This window comes from Vipera ursinii (assembly GCF_947247035.1).
Source record: "Vipera ursinii genome assembly, chromosome: 1".
NCBI classification, from domain to species: Eukaryota; Metazoa; Chordata; class Lepidosauria; order Squamata; family Viperidae; genus Vipera; species Vipera ursinii.
Genome location: NC_139512.1, coordinates 96,109,669 through 96,125,905, shown reverse-complemented (window position 1 = coordinate 96,125,905; position 16,237 = coordinate 96,109,669). Strand labels below are relative to the sequence as shown.

The window sequence follows — 16,237 nt, the reverse complement described above, 5'->3', positions numbered from 1 at the left end:
GAATGTTGTGCTATATACATTTACATTTTCTCTGTTAACAGATAGTACTTGTGGATTAGCATCCAACCAGCCGAGATTTCTCTTTAGTCGGATAGTTGGCAGTGAGGAAGCTGTGCCATATTCCTGGCCTTGGCAGGCCAGCTTGCAAATTTTGGATGAAAACATCTGTGGTGGAGCTGTTCTCACAAGAACGTGGGTGGTTACTGCTGCTCATTGTTTAAAAAAAGAGTAAGTACAATATGGATACTCTAGTTTTGAGAAAGACTAAATCTATTCAATGTAGAAAACATACCAACAAATGCATAAATTACAATGCAATGTTCCGTGTATCTACTCACAATTGTCCAGATAAGTAGACACATTGACTAAAGACAGGGTGACTTAGCAATAATCTAACTTAAATCTGGTTCTTGGTTTTTTTGCATCTCAATCGTGGGATTACCGATTCCCACGACACTGGGGTATGGCAGCAGGCGTATGGACAGAGGGCCGTATCGTTACCGGGAGGGCCGTCTCCGCTGCTTGCAAGCGGTGAGGCGCTCCGACCCTCTGGTTCTTCCCCGAGGTGCCGGGAGCGAGGATGTGCAGCCTCCTGAGCTCCGGCTGGTGTATCTGAATGCCAGGTCCGTGGTTAATAAGGCTCCCCTTGTGAGGGATCTGGTGGAGGGTGAGCATGCGGACCTGGCTTGTATCACCGAGACCTGGTTGGGTCCAGAGGGTGGGGTCCCTTTGGTTGACCTTTGCCCACCAGGTTTCCGAGCGTTACACCGGCCTCAGGCTCAAGGTAGGGGCGGGGGAGTGGCGGTTGTTATTAGGGAGACCTTATGTCCGCGGGAGACCACCGTTCTTCAGATAGTTGGGTGTGAGTCTCTCTTTTTGAGGTTTGGTTCGGGGGCGCAGTTGGGCTTGCTGCTGGTGTACGTTTCGCCTAGTCACACAGCGGCAGCCCTGCCCGTGCTACTCGATATCCTCTCCGGTTTGGTGATTGAGTTCCCCAAACTTCTAGTTTTGGGTGACTTCAATCTGCCATCCCTGGGAGGGTCATCTGAGTTAGCCCGGGAGTTCATGGCTTCCATGACGGCCATGGACCTGACGCAGGTAATTTCTGAACCAACTCATGAGGGAGGCCACACCCTTGACTTGTTTTTTTTATCTGGACGGTGGCTGGATGATCTTGGTGGGGGCTCTCCATTTATTATGCCCCTGTCATGGACCGATCATCACCTCCTGCGGCTAGTCTTCCATCTTGCCACCCCCCACCGTGGGGATGCGGAACCAACTAGATGGTACCGCCCCAGACGCTTAATGGACCCTCTCGGGTTCCAGGCAGCGCTGGGATCCCCACCTGCCTCCGTCGCTCACAGCTCGGCGGATGCCTTAGTGGAAGCCTGGGAAAGGGCAGCCACTGAGGCACTGGACCGAGTTGTACCCCTGCAGCCCCTGACCCGGTGCAGATCCCATCGAGCTCCATGGTTCTCCGCGGAGCTCCGGGAGATGAAGCGTCGGAAACAGGGCCTAGAGAGCTGCTGGAGGTCCAGCCGATCCGAATCCGACCGGTTGCGGTTAAGAACCTATATTAGGTCTTATCTCGCAGCGATGAGGGCGGCGAGGTGCAATTACTTCTCTGCCCTCATCGCGTCCGCAGATAATTGCCCGGCCGCCCTGTTTAGGGTGACTCGCCCCCTCCTTAATCAGGAGGTGAGGGAGGATCCCTTGCAGGGTCGTGCCGAGGAGTTTGGTCAACATCTGTCGGATAAAATCGCTCGGATTCGGACCGGTTTGGACTCCAGCTGGGCAGAGTCTGACGATCAGGACACGGGCGGTCTTGTCAATGTTATCTGGGAGGAGTTTGATTCTGTTACCCCTGATGAAGTGGACAGGATTATGGGGAGGTTGAGCTCCACCACATGTTTATTGGATCCGTGCCCTTCCTGGCTGGTTTATGCAGCCAGGGAGAGGACACGAGGCTGGTTCCAGGCGGTGATATCTGCTTCTTTGAGTGAGGGTAATTTCCCCACCGTCTTGAAGGAGGCGGTGGTGAGACCTCTCCTCAAGAAGCCTGCCTTGGACCCAGCTGTTTTGAACAACTTTCGTCCAGTCTCCAACCTTCGCTTTCTTGCGAAGGTTGTTGAGAGTGTGGTGGCGCATCAGCTCCCTCTGGTCCTGGATGAAGCGGATTATCTGGACCCGTACCAATCGGGTTTCAGGCCCGGGTACAGCACGGAGACGGCATTGGTCGCTCTGGTGAATGATCTCTGGAGGGCCCGGGATAGGGGATATTCCTCTGTCCTGGTCCTATTAGACCTCTCGGCGGCTTTCGATACCATCGACCATGGTATCCTGCTGCGGCGTCTCAGGGGATTGGGAGTGGGAGGCACAGTTCTTCGGTGGTTCTCCTCCTATCTCCTGGGACGTTCGCAGTCGGTGTTGGCAGGGGGGCAGAGATCGGCCCCTAGGTCTCTCGTTTGTGGAGTTCCTCAGGGTTCGGTTCTCTCGCCTCTCCTGTTCAACATCTACATGAAACCGCTGGGTGAGATCATTCGTGGGTTTGGAGTTGGGTATCATCAATATGCTGATGATACCCAACTTTTCATTTTGACCCCAAACCACCCCAGTGATGCCCTCGCTGTGATGTCCCGTTGCCTGGAGGCGGTTCGGGTCTGGATGGGGAGGAACAGACTTCAACTCAACCCTGACAAGACTGAGTGGCTGTACATCCCGGCATCCCGGGACATTCAAAATGTTCCATCATTTTCTATGGGGGGTGAGTCTTTACCCCCCGTAGATAGGGCTCGCAACTTGGGAGTCCTCCTGGATGCACGGCTTACCTTAGAAAATCATGTAGTAGCCGTGACCAGGGGGGCTTTCGCACAGGTTCGCCTGGTGCGGCAGTTGCAGCCCTATCTAGACCGGGATGCCCTGTGTACGGTCACTCATGCGCTCGTGACCTCTCGTCTTGACTATTGCAATGCTCTCTACATGGGGCTTCCCTTGAAGACCACTCAGAGGCTCCAACTGGTGCAGAATGCGGCCACGAGAGTTGTCTTGGGAGTTTCCCGGTACTCCCATGTTACACCTTTGCTCCGTGAGCTGCATTGGTTACCAGTTGTCTTCTGGGTGAGGTTCAAGGTCTTAGTGATGGTTTTTAAGTCCTTACATGGCATGGGTCCGGAATACCGCGGGGACCACCTGCTGCCGGCGTCGACTCCCCTCCGCCCCGTGCGTTCCCACAGAGAGGGCCTCCTCAGGGTGCCTCCAGTCAGAGAATGTCGGCTGGTGGCCCCCAGGGGGAGGGCCTTCTCTGTGGGCGCTCTGGCTTTGTGGAACCAGCTGCCGGTTGAGCTCCGGATGGCACCGGATCTCCGCTCCTTCCGGCGCGGGTTAAAGACCCATTTATTTGAACAAGCTGGCCTGGCCTGATGGGGAATCACTTAGGGTTTTTAATATTTATATATATTGTTTATTGTTTTTATTGTGGGCAATAATTTAATTCTTTTTTTAATTTTTGTACTTTTGTAGTTTTAAGATATGCCCTGTTCACCGCCCTGAGTCCTTCGGGAGAAGGGCGGTATAAAAATTTAATAAATAATAATAATAAATAATTTCCTGGATTACAAGTTTTCAGAGAATTATTTTGTAATTATGTAGAAACAGTTACCCCTTCATGGATTACTGACTTGTCGTGGCAAAGGAGCTTGCATAATTCAATGAAGCTATGAGCTATGCCATGCAGGGCCACCCAAGATGGACAGGTCATAGCAGACAGTTCTGACAAAACGTGATCCACTGGAGAAGGAAAGGGCAACCCACTCCAGTATCTTTGCCATGAAAACCCCATGGACAGTACCAAAAGGCAAAACGATATGACGCTGGAAGATGAGCCCCTCAGGTCAGAAGGTGTCCAATATGCTACTGGGGAAGAGCAGAGGGCTAGTACTAGTAGCGCCAGAAAGAATGAAGCAACTGGGGCAAAGCCGAAAGGACGCTCAGCTATGGATGTATCTGGTGGTGAAAGGAAAGTCTGATGCTGTAAAGATTTTTTCTCCATAGCAACCTGGAATGTAAGATCCATGAATCAAGGGAAGCTAGACGTGGTCAAACAAGAGATGACAAGACTGAACATCGACATCTTAGGAATCAGCGAACTAAAATGGACAGGAATGGGTGAATTTTTAATTCAGATGACCGTCAGGTATACTACTGCAGGCAAGAATCCCTCAGAAGAAATGGAGTAGCCTTCATAGTCAATAAAAGAGTAGGAAAATCAATACTGGGATACAATCCCCAAAATGACAGAATGATCTCAGTTTGAATCCAAGGCAAACCATTCAATATCACAGTAGTCCAAGTCTATGCCCCATCTACCGGTGCTGAAGAGGATGAAATTGACCAGTTTTATGAAGCCCTACAGCACCTTATAGAACTAACACCAAAAAATGATGTCCTTATCATCATGGGGGATTGGAATGCTACAGTAGGAAGCCAAAAGATAACCAGAATAATAGGCAAGTTTGGCTTTGGAGTACAAAATGAAGCAGGGCACAGGCTGATAGAATTTTGTCAAGAGAATACGATGGTCATAGCAAACACTCTTTTCCAACAACCCAAGAGACGGCTCTACACATGGACATCACCAGACAGTCAACACAGAAATCAGATTGACTATGTGCTCTGCAGCCAAAGATGGAGAAGCTCTATACAGTCAGTAAAAACAAGACCAGGAGCTGACTATGGCTCAGACCATGAGCTTCTCATTGCAAAATTTAGGCTTAAACTGAAGAAAGTAGGGAAAAGCACTAGGCCAGTCAGGTATGAATTAAATCATACCCCTGTTGAATATACAGTAGAGGTGACAAATAGTTTTAAGGAATTAGATCTGATAAACATAGTGCCTGAAGAACTATGGACAGAGGTTCTCAACATTGTACAAGAGGTAGCAACTAAAACCATCCCAAAGAAAAAGAAATGCAAGAAAGCAAAATGGCTGTCTGAGGAAGCTTTGCAAATAGCTGAGGAAAGGAGGGAAGTGAAAAGGAAGGGAGAAAAAGAAAGATACACCCAATTGAATGCAGAATTCCAGAGAATAGCTAGAAGAGATAAGAATGCCTTCTTAAATGAACAATGCAAAGAAATAGAAGAAAACAATAGAATAGGGAGGATCACAGATCTCTTCAAGAAAATTGGAGAGATGAAGGGAACGTTTAATGCCAAAATGGGCATGATAAAGGACCAAAATGGCAGGGACCTAACAGAGGCAGAAGAGATTAAGAAGAGGTGGCACAATTATACAGAAAAACTATACAAGAATGAACTTAATGTCCCTGATAACCACGATGAGGTGGTCACTGACCTCGAGCCACACATCCTAGAATGTGAAGTGAAGTGGGCCTTAGAAAAGCTGAGCAACAACAAAGCTAGTGGAGGTGACAGTTTTCCAGCTGAGCTATTCAAAATCTTAAAAGACGATGCAGTAAAAGTGCTACCCTCAATTTGCCAGCAAATTTGGAAAACTCAACAGTGGCCACAGGATTGGAAAAGATCAGTTTACATTCCAATTCCAAAGAAAGGCAGTGCCAAAGAATGTTCAAACTATCACACTATTGCACTCATTTCACATGCTAGTAAAGTTATGCTTAAAATCCTACAAGCTAGACTCCAGCAGTATGTGGATCGAGAACTACCAGAAGTACAGGCAGGATTTCGAAGACGCAGAGGAACTAGAGATCAAATTGCCAACATACGCTGGCTCATGGAGAAAGCTAGAGAGTTCCAGAAATACATCTACTTCTACTTCATTGACTGTGCTAAAGCCTTTGATTCTGTGGATCACAACAAACTGTGGCAAGTTCTTAAAGAAATGGGCATACCAGACCATCTTATTTGTCTCTTGAGAAACCTATATGCGGGTCAAGAAGCAACAGTGAGAACTGGACACGGAACCACTGATTGGTTCAAAATTGGGAAAGGAGTCCAGCAAGGCTGTATACTGTTGCCCTGCCTATTTAACTTATATGCAGAGCACATCATGAGAAAGGCAGGGCTAGATGAATCAAAAGTTGGAATTAAGATTGCTGGAAGAAACATCAACAACCTAAGATATGCAGATGATACCACTCTAATGGCAGAAAGTGAAGAGGAACTAAAGAGCCTCTTGTTGTGGGTGAAGAAGGAGAGTGCAAAAGTTGGGTTGAAACTTAACATTAAGAAAACCAAGATCATGGCATCTGGCCCTCTTAGTTCCTGGCAAATAGATGGGGAAGAAATAGAGGTAGTGACAGATTTTATTTTCCTGGGCTCCAAGATCACTGCAGATGGGGACTGTAGCCAAGAAATTAAAATACGCTTGCTCCTCGGGAGGAAAGCCATGGCAAATCTACACAGCACACTAAAAAGCAGAGACATCACCCTGTCAACAAAGTGCGTATAGTCAAGGCCATGGTCTTCCCAGTTGCAATGTATGGCTGTGAAAGTTGGACCATAAGAAAGGCTGAGCGCCAAAGAATTGAGGCCTTTGAACTCTGGTGCTGGAGAAGACTCCTGCGAGTCCCTTGGACAGCAAGGCAATCAAACCGGTCAGTCCTAGAGGAGATCAACCCTGACTGCTCTTTAGAAGGCCAGATCCTGAAGTTGAAACTCAAATATTTTGGCCACCTAATGAGAAGGAAGAACACACTGGAGAAGAGCCTAATGCTGGGAAAGGTTGAGGGCAAGAGAAGAAGGGGACAAGAGAGAATGAGGTGGCTGGATGGAGTCATTGAAGCAGTAGGTGTGAGCTTAAATGGACTCCAGAAGATAGTAGAGGACAGGAAGGCCCGGAGGAACATTGTCCATGGGGTCGCAATGGGTCGGACACAACTTCACAGCTAACAACAACAAAAGAAACAGTTATATTACTTATTGAAGGTTTGATTTAGCCAAGTAACCATCTAATGGTGAGTCTGAACTATCAGTTTAAAACATGGGAGGTGGGTTAGCTAACAAGTTCTATAAATAATATATATTTTAAAAGAAAATAAAGAGTTGCTGTAGTTTTTGACCCTATTCTTAAAAACACTTTCTCGTATGCATTTTTCTTTGTGGCTATGACAGCACAAAAAGTAAAGTACTTATCCAACTAAGTTTCAGTCATCAATAACCCATTTTAGATTTGACAAATTCAGTATTTTATCCACTTATGTTATTATGTTAAAAATAAAGTTGATTTTTACTGGCAGCTCTTGATCTTTCTCTGCTAGTGCAAGAGTTACTTGTACTAGCAGTTACTGGGGAGCTTGTAACAATCCTTATATATTCATGCATACAACAGTATTTCAATCTTGTTAATCAAGATCTAACTGAAAGATGTAAGCTAACTTCATGACTGGATGATGGCTTATAATAAAAAGATTCTTTCTCTCTCCATTGATTTGGTTGAAAAAAAATCTTTAAAATCATTGGGAAGAGTCAATGCTGGGAAAGATTGAGGGCAAGAGAAGAAGGGGACGACAGAGAATGAGGTGGCTGGATGGAATCACTGAAGCAGTAGGCGTGAGCTTAAATGGACTCCAGAAGATGGTAGAGGACAGGAAGGCCTGGAAGAACATTGTCCATGGGGTTGCAATGGGTCAGATATGACTTCGCAACTAAGAACAACAACAACTCTGATAAGAAATTAACTTGGGCTTTACATAAGCTACTTACTCAACATTTTCCTACCAAATTATCAGCAGCAGTATTGGAAAATAAATGGAAAATTGATAATTGATGTAATTTGCATTTGTGCTGTTTCCCAAAGTATGTATAGCCTATTCTCTATTAATATAGTTGCAATTTACCAGTACAACCTACACTCCTCCTCCACTGTTGTAACCTTACTTTCCTTTTGTATCTCATTGAGTACAGAATTGTGTTCTGTATTAAATCTATATACTATATTAATTATATTCTGTATTAATTAATGTACAAGCACATTTCAGTACAATTAATAACAGAATGCTATGCTATGTATGTCATCCTAAGTTCAATACATAAGCTGAGCAAACAGGAGAATAGCAGCAAAACTGTACACTAAAAGCAGATATAGTATATGAGTGAAGCCTGTCATCTATCTTCATAAAAAATAATAATAAATAATGAACATCCAAATTCTTAAGATCCACTTTAAAATAAAGCTGCATTATATAACATTCAGTAAGAATATTCAGCCACAGGAAAAAAATTTCTTCTGCTCATCAGGCTAATGCAGTAACTCTAACCAGTCAACATGTGAACTGAGTCTTTATGGTTGATCTAAGAATCTAGACATTGGCAGACTGACACAGTAATTTCATACTAGAATGGCCATTTCATGTACCTGAAAGGAAACTGATAGCTATCTCCATCAATCAAACCTACAAATCCCTTTAAACTTCATATATAGCACATGACAGTAATTTAATTGAGGTATAACCAGGGTATGGCGTTAAGTCCTACTTTCTCTAAAAGATTCAGCTAACAAATTAGCACTTGTGATAACCAATTACCTCTACCACGTTTTTACCTATATTTGATCAAACTCACCACGATACATGTGACAAATGCCGTCCAGTTCTCAAGACCAATGTTTTATTTCTTCTAATTCTGAATATTACGGTCGTCATACAATTCTGATTCAATTTCAGGGCAATCATACTCATGGCTTGGTTCACCTCATTATACCAGCATCTAACTCTCAACTAACTTCTGCAACTTTAACTGTATTACCTGGGCATGATATTAATGTATTCTATTCAATGACAAAGTCCCTCTTTAATAATTATTGATGGTTATGTGACTGCCTGTTGCTACATGACAGTTACAACTTTTATATTCTCATTTCTTCTCATTACTGAGACTCTATGAAATAAATTGGAAGTTTCATACCCTATCAAGTGACTGGACATTTTTTGGACATAGTAAATATATTGAACATTTTTTAATTATATAATCATATTTTAACACCTAGTGGTAAATATGAACTTACTTGGTTTGTGATCAATACTGGATTCTTATTTCAAATTCAGTATTTTTGTTTATCTACCAATGAATAACTGTGTAGGGGAGTATGAGAGATGCTATGCTTGAGCTGATTAAAGCAATATTTGAATTATATTGTTTTTCTAGGGGAAAATATCAAGATCTGTGGAGAGTGGTGGTGGGCACTCATGATATAAAAGAGCAAGAACAGAGCAGCCAAGTTAGTACAAGTTGTTTTTTCTTTATGACATAATGTGAGTTGATCGTGAACATGTAGAACTCTATAATCTATGAGCCTTAGTTCTTTTTAAGGAAAGTGTTCCTTTTTAGTTGAACTGAAAATGGTTTGGGAACTATTTTGCATTTTATAATACTGGTAAAGTCAGTCTTACAGGATTTTTGAAGCAATATTAAACTTGTCAAACTTGTTCACTTTTTAAGTACTGAAGCATTTTGTTGAAGTATTTACACTATTAGCTATGATTTCTATTTGAATCAGCAAATAGTTTCCAGCCAAACAGAGCTCTTAAAAGTCTTTGGTTCTGCTGCAGGATTACATTTACGATAGCTAAGACAGCTAGGCTGGAAATGTTTTTCTTTGGTTTCTGGGTGTTATTCCCTTACTCTGCTTTTCTTGCATTTTGCTTTTGCTTTTGTTTTTAATATCTATCCTTTTATTGGTTTTATTATCTAGTAGTAAATAAGGAATTGGAATATGAATCATTAAATGTAGAGGGTTGATTAATACCAGATCCTTGGGAATCTTGAGTATTGTTGTTTGAAGCACGAATGTTCCACTCTATGTTGCGCTGAATGATGGATGATGAAGAGTTGCCTGGGTTGAATGGTCTACAGCAGAGTTACCCAACTGTGGCAATTTCCAGGTATATGGACTCCAACTCCCAGAATTCCACAGCCAGCATAGCCATCATTGAGAATTCTGGGAGCTGAAGTCCACTCATTTTCAATTTGCCAAGGTTGGAAAACACTGGTCTGCAGCAGTGGTGGGATTCAGATATGTGAACAACCGTTTCTCTGTGTGGATGCCACTTCCGGAAGTCCATTCTGGGCCTGGCCAACAAAAAATTAGCTACCGGTTCTGCCGAACTAGTGTGAACTGGCTGAATCCCACCACTGGTTTACAAATACAGTAAGGTGTACATTTGAAAAATGTCATTACAGGTAGTCCCCATCTTATCGCCATTTGTTTAGTGACAATTTGGAGTTACAATGGGATTTATATTTATGACGGTTGCAGCATCCTACAGTCAGATGATCATGATTTGCAATCTTCCAACCTGGCTTTTGACAAGCAAAACCAAACCTTGTAGGGGGAGGCATAAAATTTATTTATTTATTTTTAAAACTTTAATAAATAAATGGGGGAAGTCAGTTTCACTTAACAAATGTGGTAAAAATGGTTATAAAATTAGGTCTGGTCACATTATAATTTACTTAATAACCACATTGCTAAGTGACTGAAATTCTGGTTCCCAATGTGGTTGTAAGTCAAAGACTTCCTGTACTATATAATAGCCTTGAGCAATAAATAAAAATACAAAGAGCATTGCTCTTTAGCCACCCAGTGGTGTAGGTGAAGTTACTCCAGCCTAAAAGTGAATGCTGCAAGTACAGGCTGGAGTAACTTCAAAGTTAGGGGACTATTATTTTTAATGTGATGGATGGTCGAGTATGATTAAATATGTGAGAAGAAATCACCTTGTTGTTAGTTGCAAAGTCATGTCCGACCCATCGTGACCCTATGAACAACGTTCCTCCAGGCCTTCCTGTCCTCTACCATCTTCTGGAGTCCCTTTAAGCTCACGCCTACTGCTTCAGTGACTCCATCCAGCCACCTCATTCTCTCTTGTCCCCTTCTTCTCTTGCCCTCAATCTTTCCCAGCATTAGGCTCTTCTCCAGTGAGTCCTTCCTTCTCATTAGGTGGGCAAAGTATTTGAGTTTCAACTTCAGGATCTGGCCTTCTAAAGAGCAGTCAGGGTTGATCTCCTCTAAGACTGAGCGGTTTGATCGCCTTGCAGTCCAAGGGACTTGCAGGAGTCTTCTCCAGTACCATCGTTCAAAGGCCTCAATTCTTTGGCACTCAGCCTTTTTTATGGTCCAACTTTCACAGCCATACATTGCAACTGGGAAGACCATGGCCTTGACTATACGCATGGCCTTGACTAGAAATCATCTTAGCTAATACTTAAGTTTAGATTAAAAAAACACTATATCTAATCTGTTTTGGGCCTGCACATTTTTTACTATGTGGCTCCCAGCATGCCATCAAAAGCTAAATGTAACCTTTGACTTAAAAAGTTACATACTCCTGTCCCCAGGCAATTTGATGCCACAATCAGGATATAATTATGTTCAGGTCACTTTAGGCACAAGGGACCAGCTCTGAGTCCCGGCTCTCCAGGTGTTATACACAATGCTGCAAGCCCCACAGAATTTAACCCCTTCACTCTTAGGGAATGCTTCCCTCCTACACTACACTTATACTATTGCTCTCATAAGGTGCAGGTAGTGTTTCATAACTTTATGCCTGTTATTTTCTCTACCCTCTAAGTAACAAGGCAGAAGCATCAAGCAAGCAAAAGGTTTGCATGGAAGTATTATGCTTATTTATAATACGGCCTGATTTGCACTGGATTTCTATAGTGGATTACTATTTTGCCTATCTAACTCTCTCACTGGTTCTTGCCTCTCATGAAAAGAAAACATTTCTTTCTAAACAGCTATAGGTAGTCTTCGACTTACAACCATTTGTTTGGTAACTGTTTAAAGTTACAACAGCACTGAAAAAGTACCTACGACTTACGTCACACAACTGTCGCAGCACTCCCATCATTGTGGGATAAAAATTCAGGGTCTTGGTAACTGGCGTGTATTTACAATGGTTGCAGCATTTTGAGGTCACCTGATTGCCATTTGTGACCTTCCCAGCCAACTTCCAACAAACAAAATCAATTGGGAAATGGATATGCTTAATAAATGCGCGAATCACTTAGCTGCAGTTATTTGCTTAACAGTGGTATAGGGCAGGGGTAGGCAAGCTTGGCTCTTTTATGATTTGTGAACTTCAATACCCAGAATTCCTGAACCAGCCATGCTGATTCAGGAATTCTGGGAGTTGAAGTCCACATCATAAAAGAGCCAAGGTTAACTACTCCTGGTATAGGGTTTCCTGCCTGAGCAGGGGGTTGGACTAGAAGACCTCCAAGGTCTCTTCCAACTCTGTTATTCCATTCCATTCCATTCCATTCCATTCCATTCCATTCCATTCCATTCCATTCCATTCCATTCCATTCCATTCTATTCTATTCTATTCTATTCTATTCTATTCTATTCTATTCTATTCTATTCTATTCTATTCTATTCTATTCTATTCTATTCTATTCTACAGTATTCTATTCTATTCACTGTGGCAAAAATATATAAAATCTCACTTAATCTCATTTAACAACCACCCTGCTTAGCAATAGAAATTCTGATCCCAACAGTGGCCATAAGTCAAGGACTACCTATATTGAACTCTGCTGTATCAATGTCTCAGACAGATCAACTGGCATGCACCCAAGTTGATAAGCATATCCAATATACATGAGCATATACATCTCATATAACATGCTGCCATGATTTTCCCATGTGTAGAAAAGATTGGTGAAGCAGTACATCACACATCCGGATTTTAACACCAGTACTCTGGATTCAGACATTGCTCTAGTGGAACTTACTGAGCCTTTAGAATTCAATCATTACGTTCATCCAGTGTGCCTTCCAGAGCAAAACAAGAAGATTGAACCTTCAAGCATTTGTGTAATTACAGGATGGGGCATTCAGCATGAAGGTGAGCATTTCCCCTTCCATCAGAACATTCTCTTCATTGATTAGCCAGAATGATTCTTATTCAATTCTTCAACCAAGGGAGGGTATGGAAAAAAAACTATAGAAAACAAGTAAAGGTAGACTACAAGAATGATAACATAACACATATCAACTCAGTGTATTAGACTTAAGCCAGGGTTAGAAGATCCTTTTTATATCAAGAATTACATTCCCTGATAGGCAATCTCTTGTAGGGGGTCCCACGCAAGGCCAAACCAGTGGTAGGCAATCCTCCCTTTTTCATTTTGCCTCCCATTCCTCTTTTTTGTTTATCACTTTCTCCTCCTCCTTCTTTCTCAGGGAGGGTTGTTCATTCTTGCCAGATGCCCAGAGTTATTTCACAGATGGATTTTGAAATTAGACCAAGGGTTCTGTAATGTATTGGGATTTTTACTTGTACTGATTCACGTGTCTGTTTGAATGCTGCTATAAGGTTGCTCAATGGTGTGTCTGTGTAACGGTCACTGACTAAGCCAGACTTCTTGTCTCCAAGAAGATCATTGGATGATTCGGGGGAGAAATGGGTTCCTTTAAACCTATTGGTCGCCGCCTAGTGGCCAATAGTATAAGTAGCTGCACAGCAGCCTCTGTTTCAGTTCTGTTCCTGTTTGCCTCAATAAAGCATGTTCCTGTTTGCAACCTTCCATCTCGCTTATTGCCTGCAAAGAACCAGCTACACAACAAGTTCTATGAAATCAGCTGCTATCTTCCTTTTAAAGATTAAGGTCCTCCTTATTGCTTTCTTCATTGGAAACTATTGTTTCTTCCCTCTTTCACCTCAAGATGGAGCACAGTCAAGTAAACTGCACCAACTCAAAGTCCCTATTTTGGTTTCCGAAGAATGTCAGAAATATTATGAGAACTATCCTGGTGTTGTGAACAAAAAGATGTTTTGTGCTGGGTTCCCTGCAGAAGAAGGAAAGGATGGATGTACAGTAAGCTGCCTATAGAATATATGCATTTCACAAATTCTGATGCTCTCCTATAATACTAAGATGGTGACAACAGAACTGTTTCACAAAAAATTAATGTACCTCTGTTCATGTTTTTTGTTCACCCAACAAAAAAATGCATATTTAATGCAGGGTATGTTTTGGCTAGGAAGTTGGCTGCAAAAATCTGAACATCCATTAGATGCCAGCAAAGATGATGGAAATCATACTCCAGATTTTTGCAGCAGAGATGTTATCCTTTCTATCAGCCTGCCTCTATATTTTTGCATTTGTCACCTCTGCCTCCCCTCTCCACCAACATCTTCCCTTATTAAGTGAGCAAGTACGAGGGGGTCTTTTCTGCACATTTGTTTGAGGGTAGTTGGAAGATCCTGATCTAGTGGCTTTCCCAGGATATATCCTAGATCAGGAGTCTTCAAACTTGGCCCTTTTATGACTTGTGGACTTCAACTTCCAGAATTCCTCAGCCAGGCATGCTGGCTGAGGAATTCTGGGAGTTGGAAGTCCACAAGTCATAAAAGGGCCAAGTTTGAAGACCACTGTCCTAGACAAATATGCAGAGAAATCCCCTATTCATACCTCTCTATAGAACAGGATGGATTACAGTGGAACAAAGAGAGATGTGGAGGCTTTGATATTAGTGGGAACACCCTATTCAGCCATATTGCCTGAACACTGTTTGTTTATCTGTTGAATTTATTTGCTGCCTATCTCGCTGTAGGGCTACTCTAGGTGGCTTACAATAATACAAGGAAGAAAAATGAAAGATGTGTAAACAGAACCCAAGTACAATAAAATAAGCAATGAGAAAGGAACATGGTTCTCATTCCCTATATAAATGTTCTGTTTGATAGTTTACTTAAAGAGAAATGTTCTGTTATGAAAACTGCTTGTTGGAAAACATTGGGGAAGCAATTCCTATGATTTATTTAGCAGACCTGTTTCCTTAAAATGTGCATCTTTCAGGAAGAATAGATTAGCAAACATCTGCTGTCTTGCATTGTCTTCAGAACTTAGCAGGATCCATCTTCATTTGCTAATAAATGGTGAGGAATAATAAATAACCAGAAAATAATGATGGGATGGCAACAGGAGTTATATTCTTAACTCCTTATTGGTTGCTATGGGTTGCCAATCTTGGCAGGTCTTGAAAAAGTTAACCAGGGTTTGTTTGTATTTGAATCAGAGACTACTGGGAAATTCCATGGCTGTAGATTAGATTGGGAAGATGAAAAAACTCCCTAGAGGAAGGCAATGGCAAACCACTGTATATTGTATCAGAAAACAGATGGAGGTGTCCATGTAGTCACTATGAGCCAACCGATATTTGAAATACCAATAGCAATAGCACTTAGTCTTATATATTGCTTCATAGTGCTTAGTGCTTTACAGCCCTCTCTAAGCAGTTTACAGAGTCAGCGTATTGCCCCCAACAATCTGGGTCCTCATTTTACTGACCTCAGAAGGATGGAAGGCTGAGTCAACCTTGAGCCGGTCAGAATCGAACTCCTGGCAGTGGAATGCAGAGTCAGCCTGCAATACTACATTCTAACCACTGCGCCACCACAGCTCCAGAAAATTTCATGCAGAACATATAAACTAAGATCATAGTGACAATCTGTGATAACATTCTTCTTTGACAAACAGATTTTGTTAACATAAGTCATATTCCTTTTTACTAGGGTGATTCTGGAGGTCCACTGGTTTGTCCTGCAAAAGACTCAAGTTACTACACCCTTAATGGAATAATCAGCTGGGGCTTTGGTTGTGGAAGAAAAGGCTATCCAGGAGTCTATACAAATGTTGCTGCTTTTGCTGATTGGATCAGTCAATACATATATGGAAAAAATAGTATGCACTTATGTTCATTTTAACAACAGCTCTTCAACTTTGATCTGGATGTTCTTCATATGCATAATCAGTAGGGACCTGCACAAAACTGTTACGGACTGGCTGCTGCCCTTTGCATATATCAGAGGGGGCAGAAACAATCTCAGTGTAATTCTGCTCACTCAATCAAGTAATACTGCTCCCAGCCCTTTAAAGTTCCAATGCATAGAAGCCAGCAGGGAAATTACAAACACAATTACCAATAAATCATTCCAATCAAATTGTTTTAAGAGATGACAGAGCTATTTTCTGTTGCCCACTCCCACCCTACTTGCAACTGCCCTTGCATCTTATTTAGGAAAGCATTCCTCAGAACCAGGACTGTAAACTCATAATCTGCAGTCCCTGGGAGCAAAGGTACTCCCACTTATGACCTGACATTCAAGAACAGGAATTTCCAAACCCCAAGGGGAAATTTTATCAGATTGTCATGGCTCTCATTAGGAAAAAAAGGGAGGGCATGTGGGGAAGGGTTGCTTCGTATTAGTTAACTGAAGGATAATTCATGCTTTCAAAAAGCCCCCAATCT

The 16,237-nt window shown here is 42.6% G+C and overlaps 1 protein-coding gene across 1 annotated transcript in view; it reads left to right on the top strand.

Annotated features, from left to right (window-relative positions):
- OVCH2 (ovochymase 2) overlaps positions 1-15,692 on the top strand; it is a gene marked incomplete at both ends in the record, with an annotated part of 40,103 nt that extends 24,411 nt beyond the window's left edge. The window contains 5 exons of the mRNA XM_083358006.1: positions 42-228; positions 9,121-9,193; positions 12,632-12,827; positions 13,649-13,800; positions 15,501-15,692. Coding sequence (XP_083214132.1) covers positions 42-228; positions 9,121-9,193; positions 12,632-12,827; positions 13,649-13,800; positions 15,501-15,692 — 800 coding nt within the window. The remainder of the gene's footprint in view (positions 1-41; positions 229-9,120; positions 9,194-12,631; positions 12,828-13,648; positions 13,801-15,500) is intronic.
- Between the last annotated feature and the right edge of the window lie 545 nt (positions 15,693-16,237).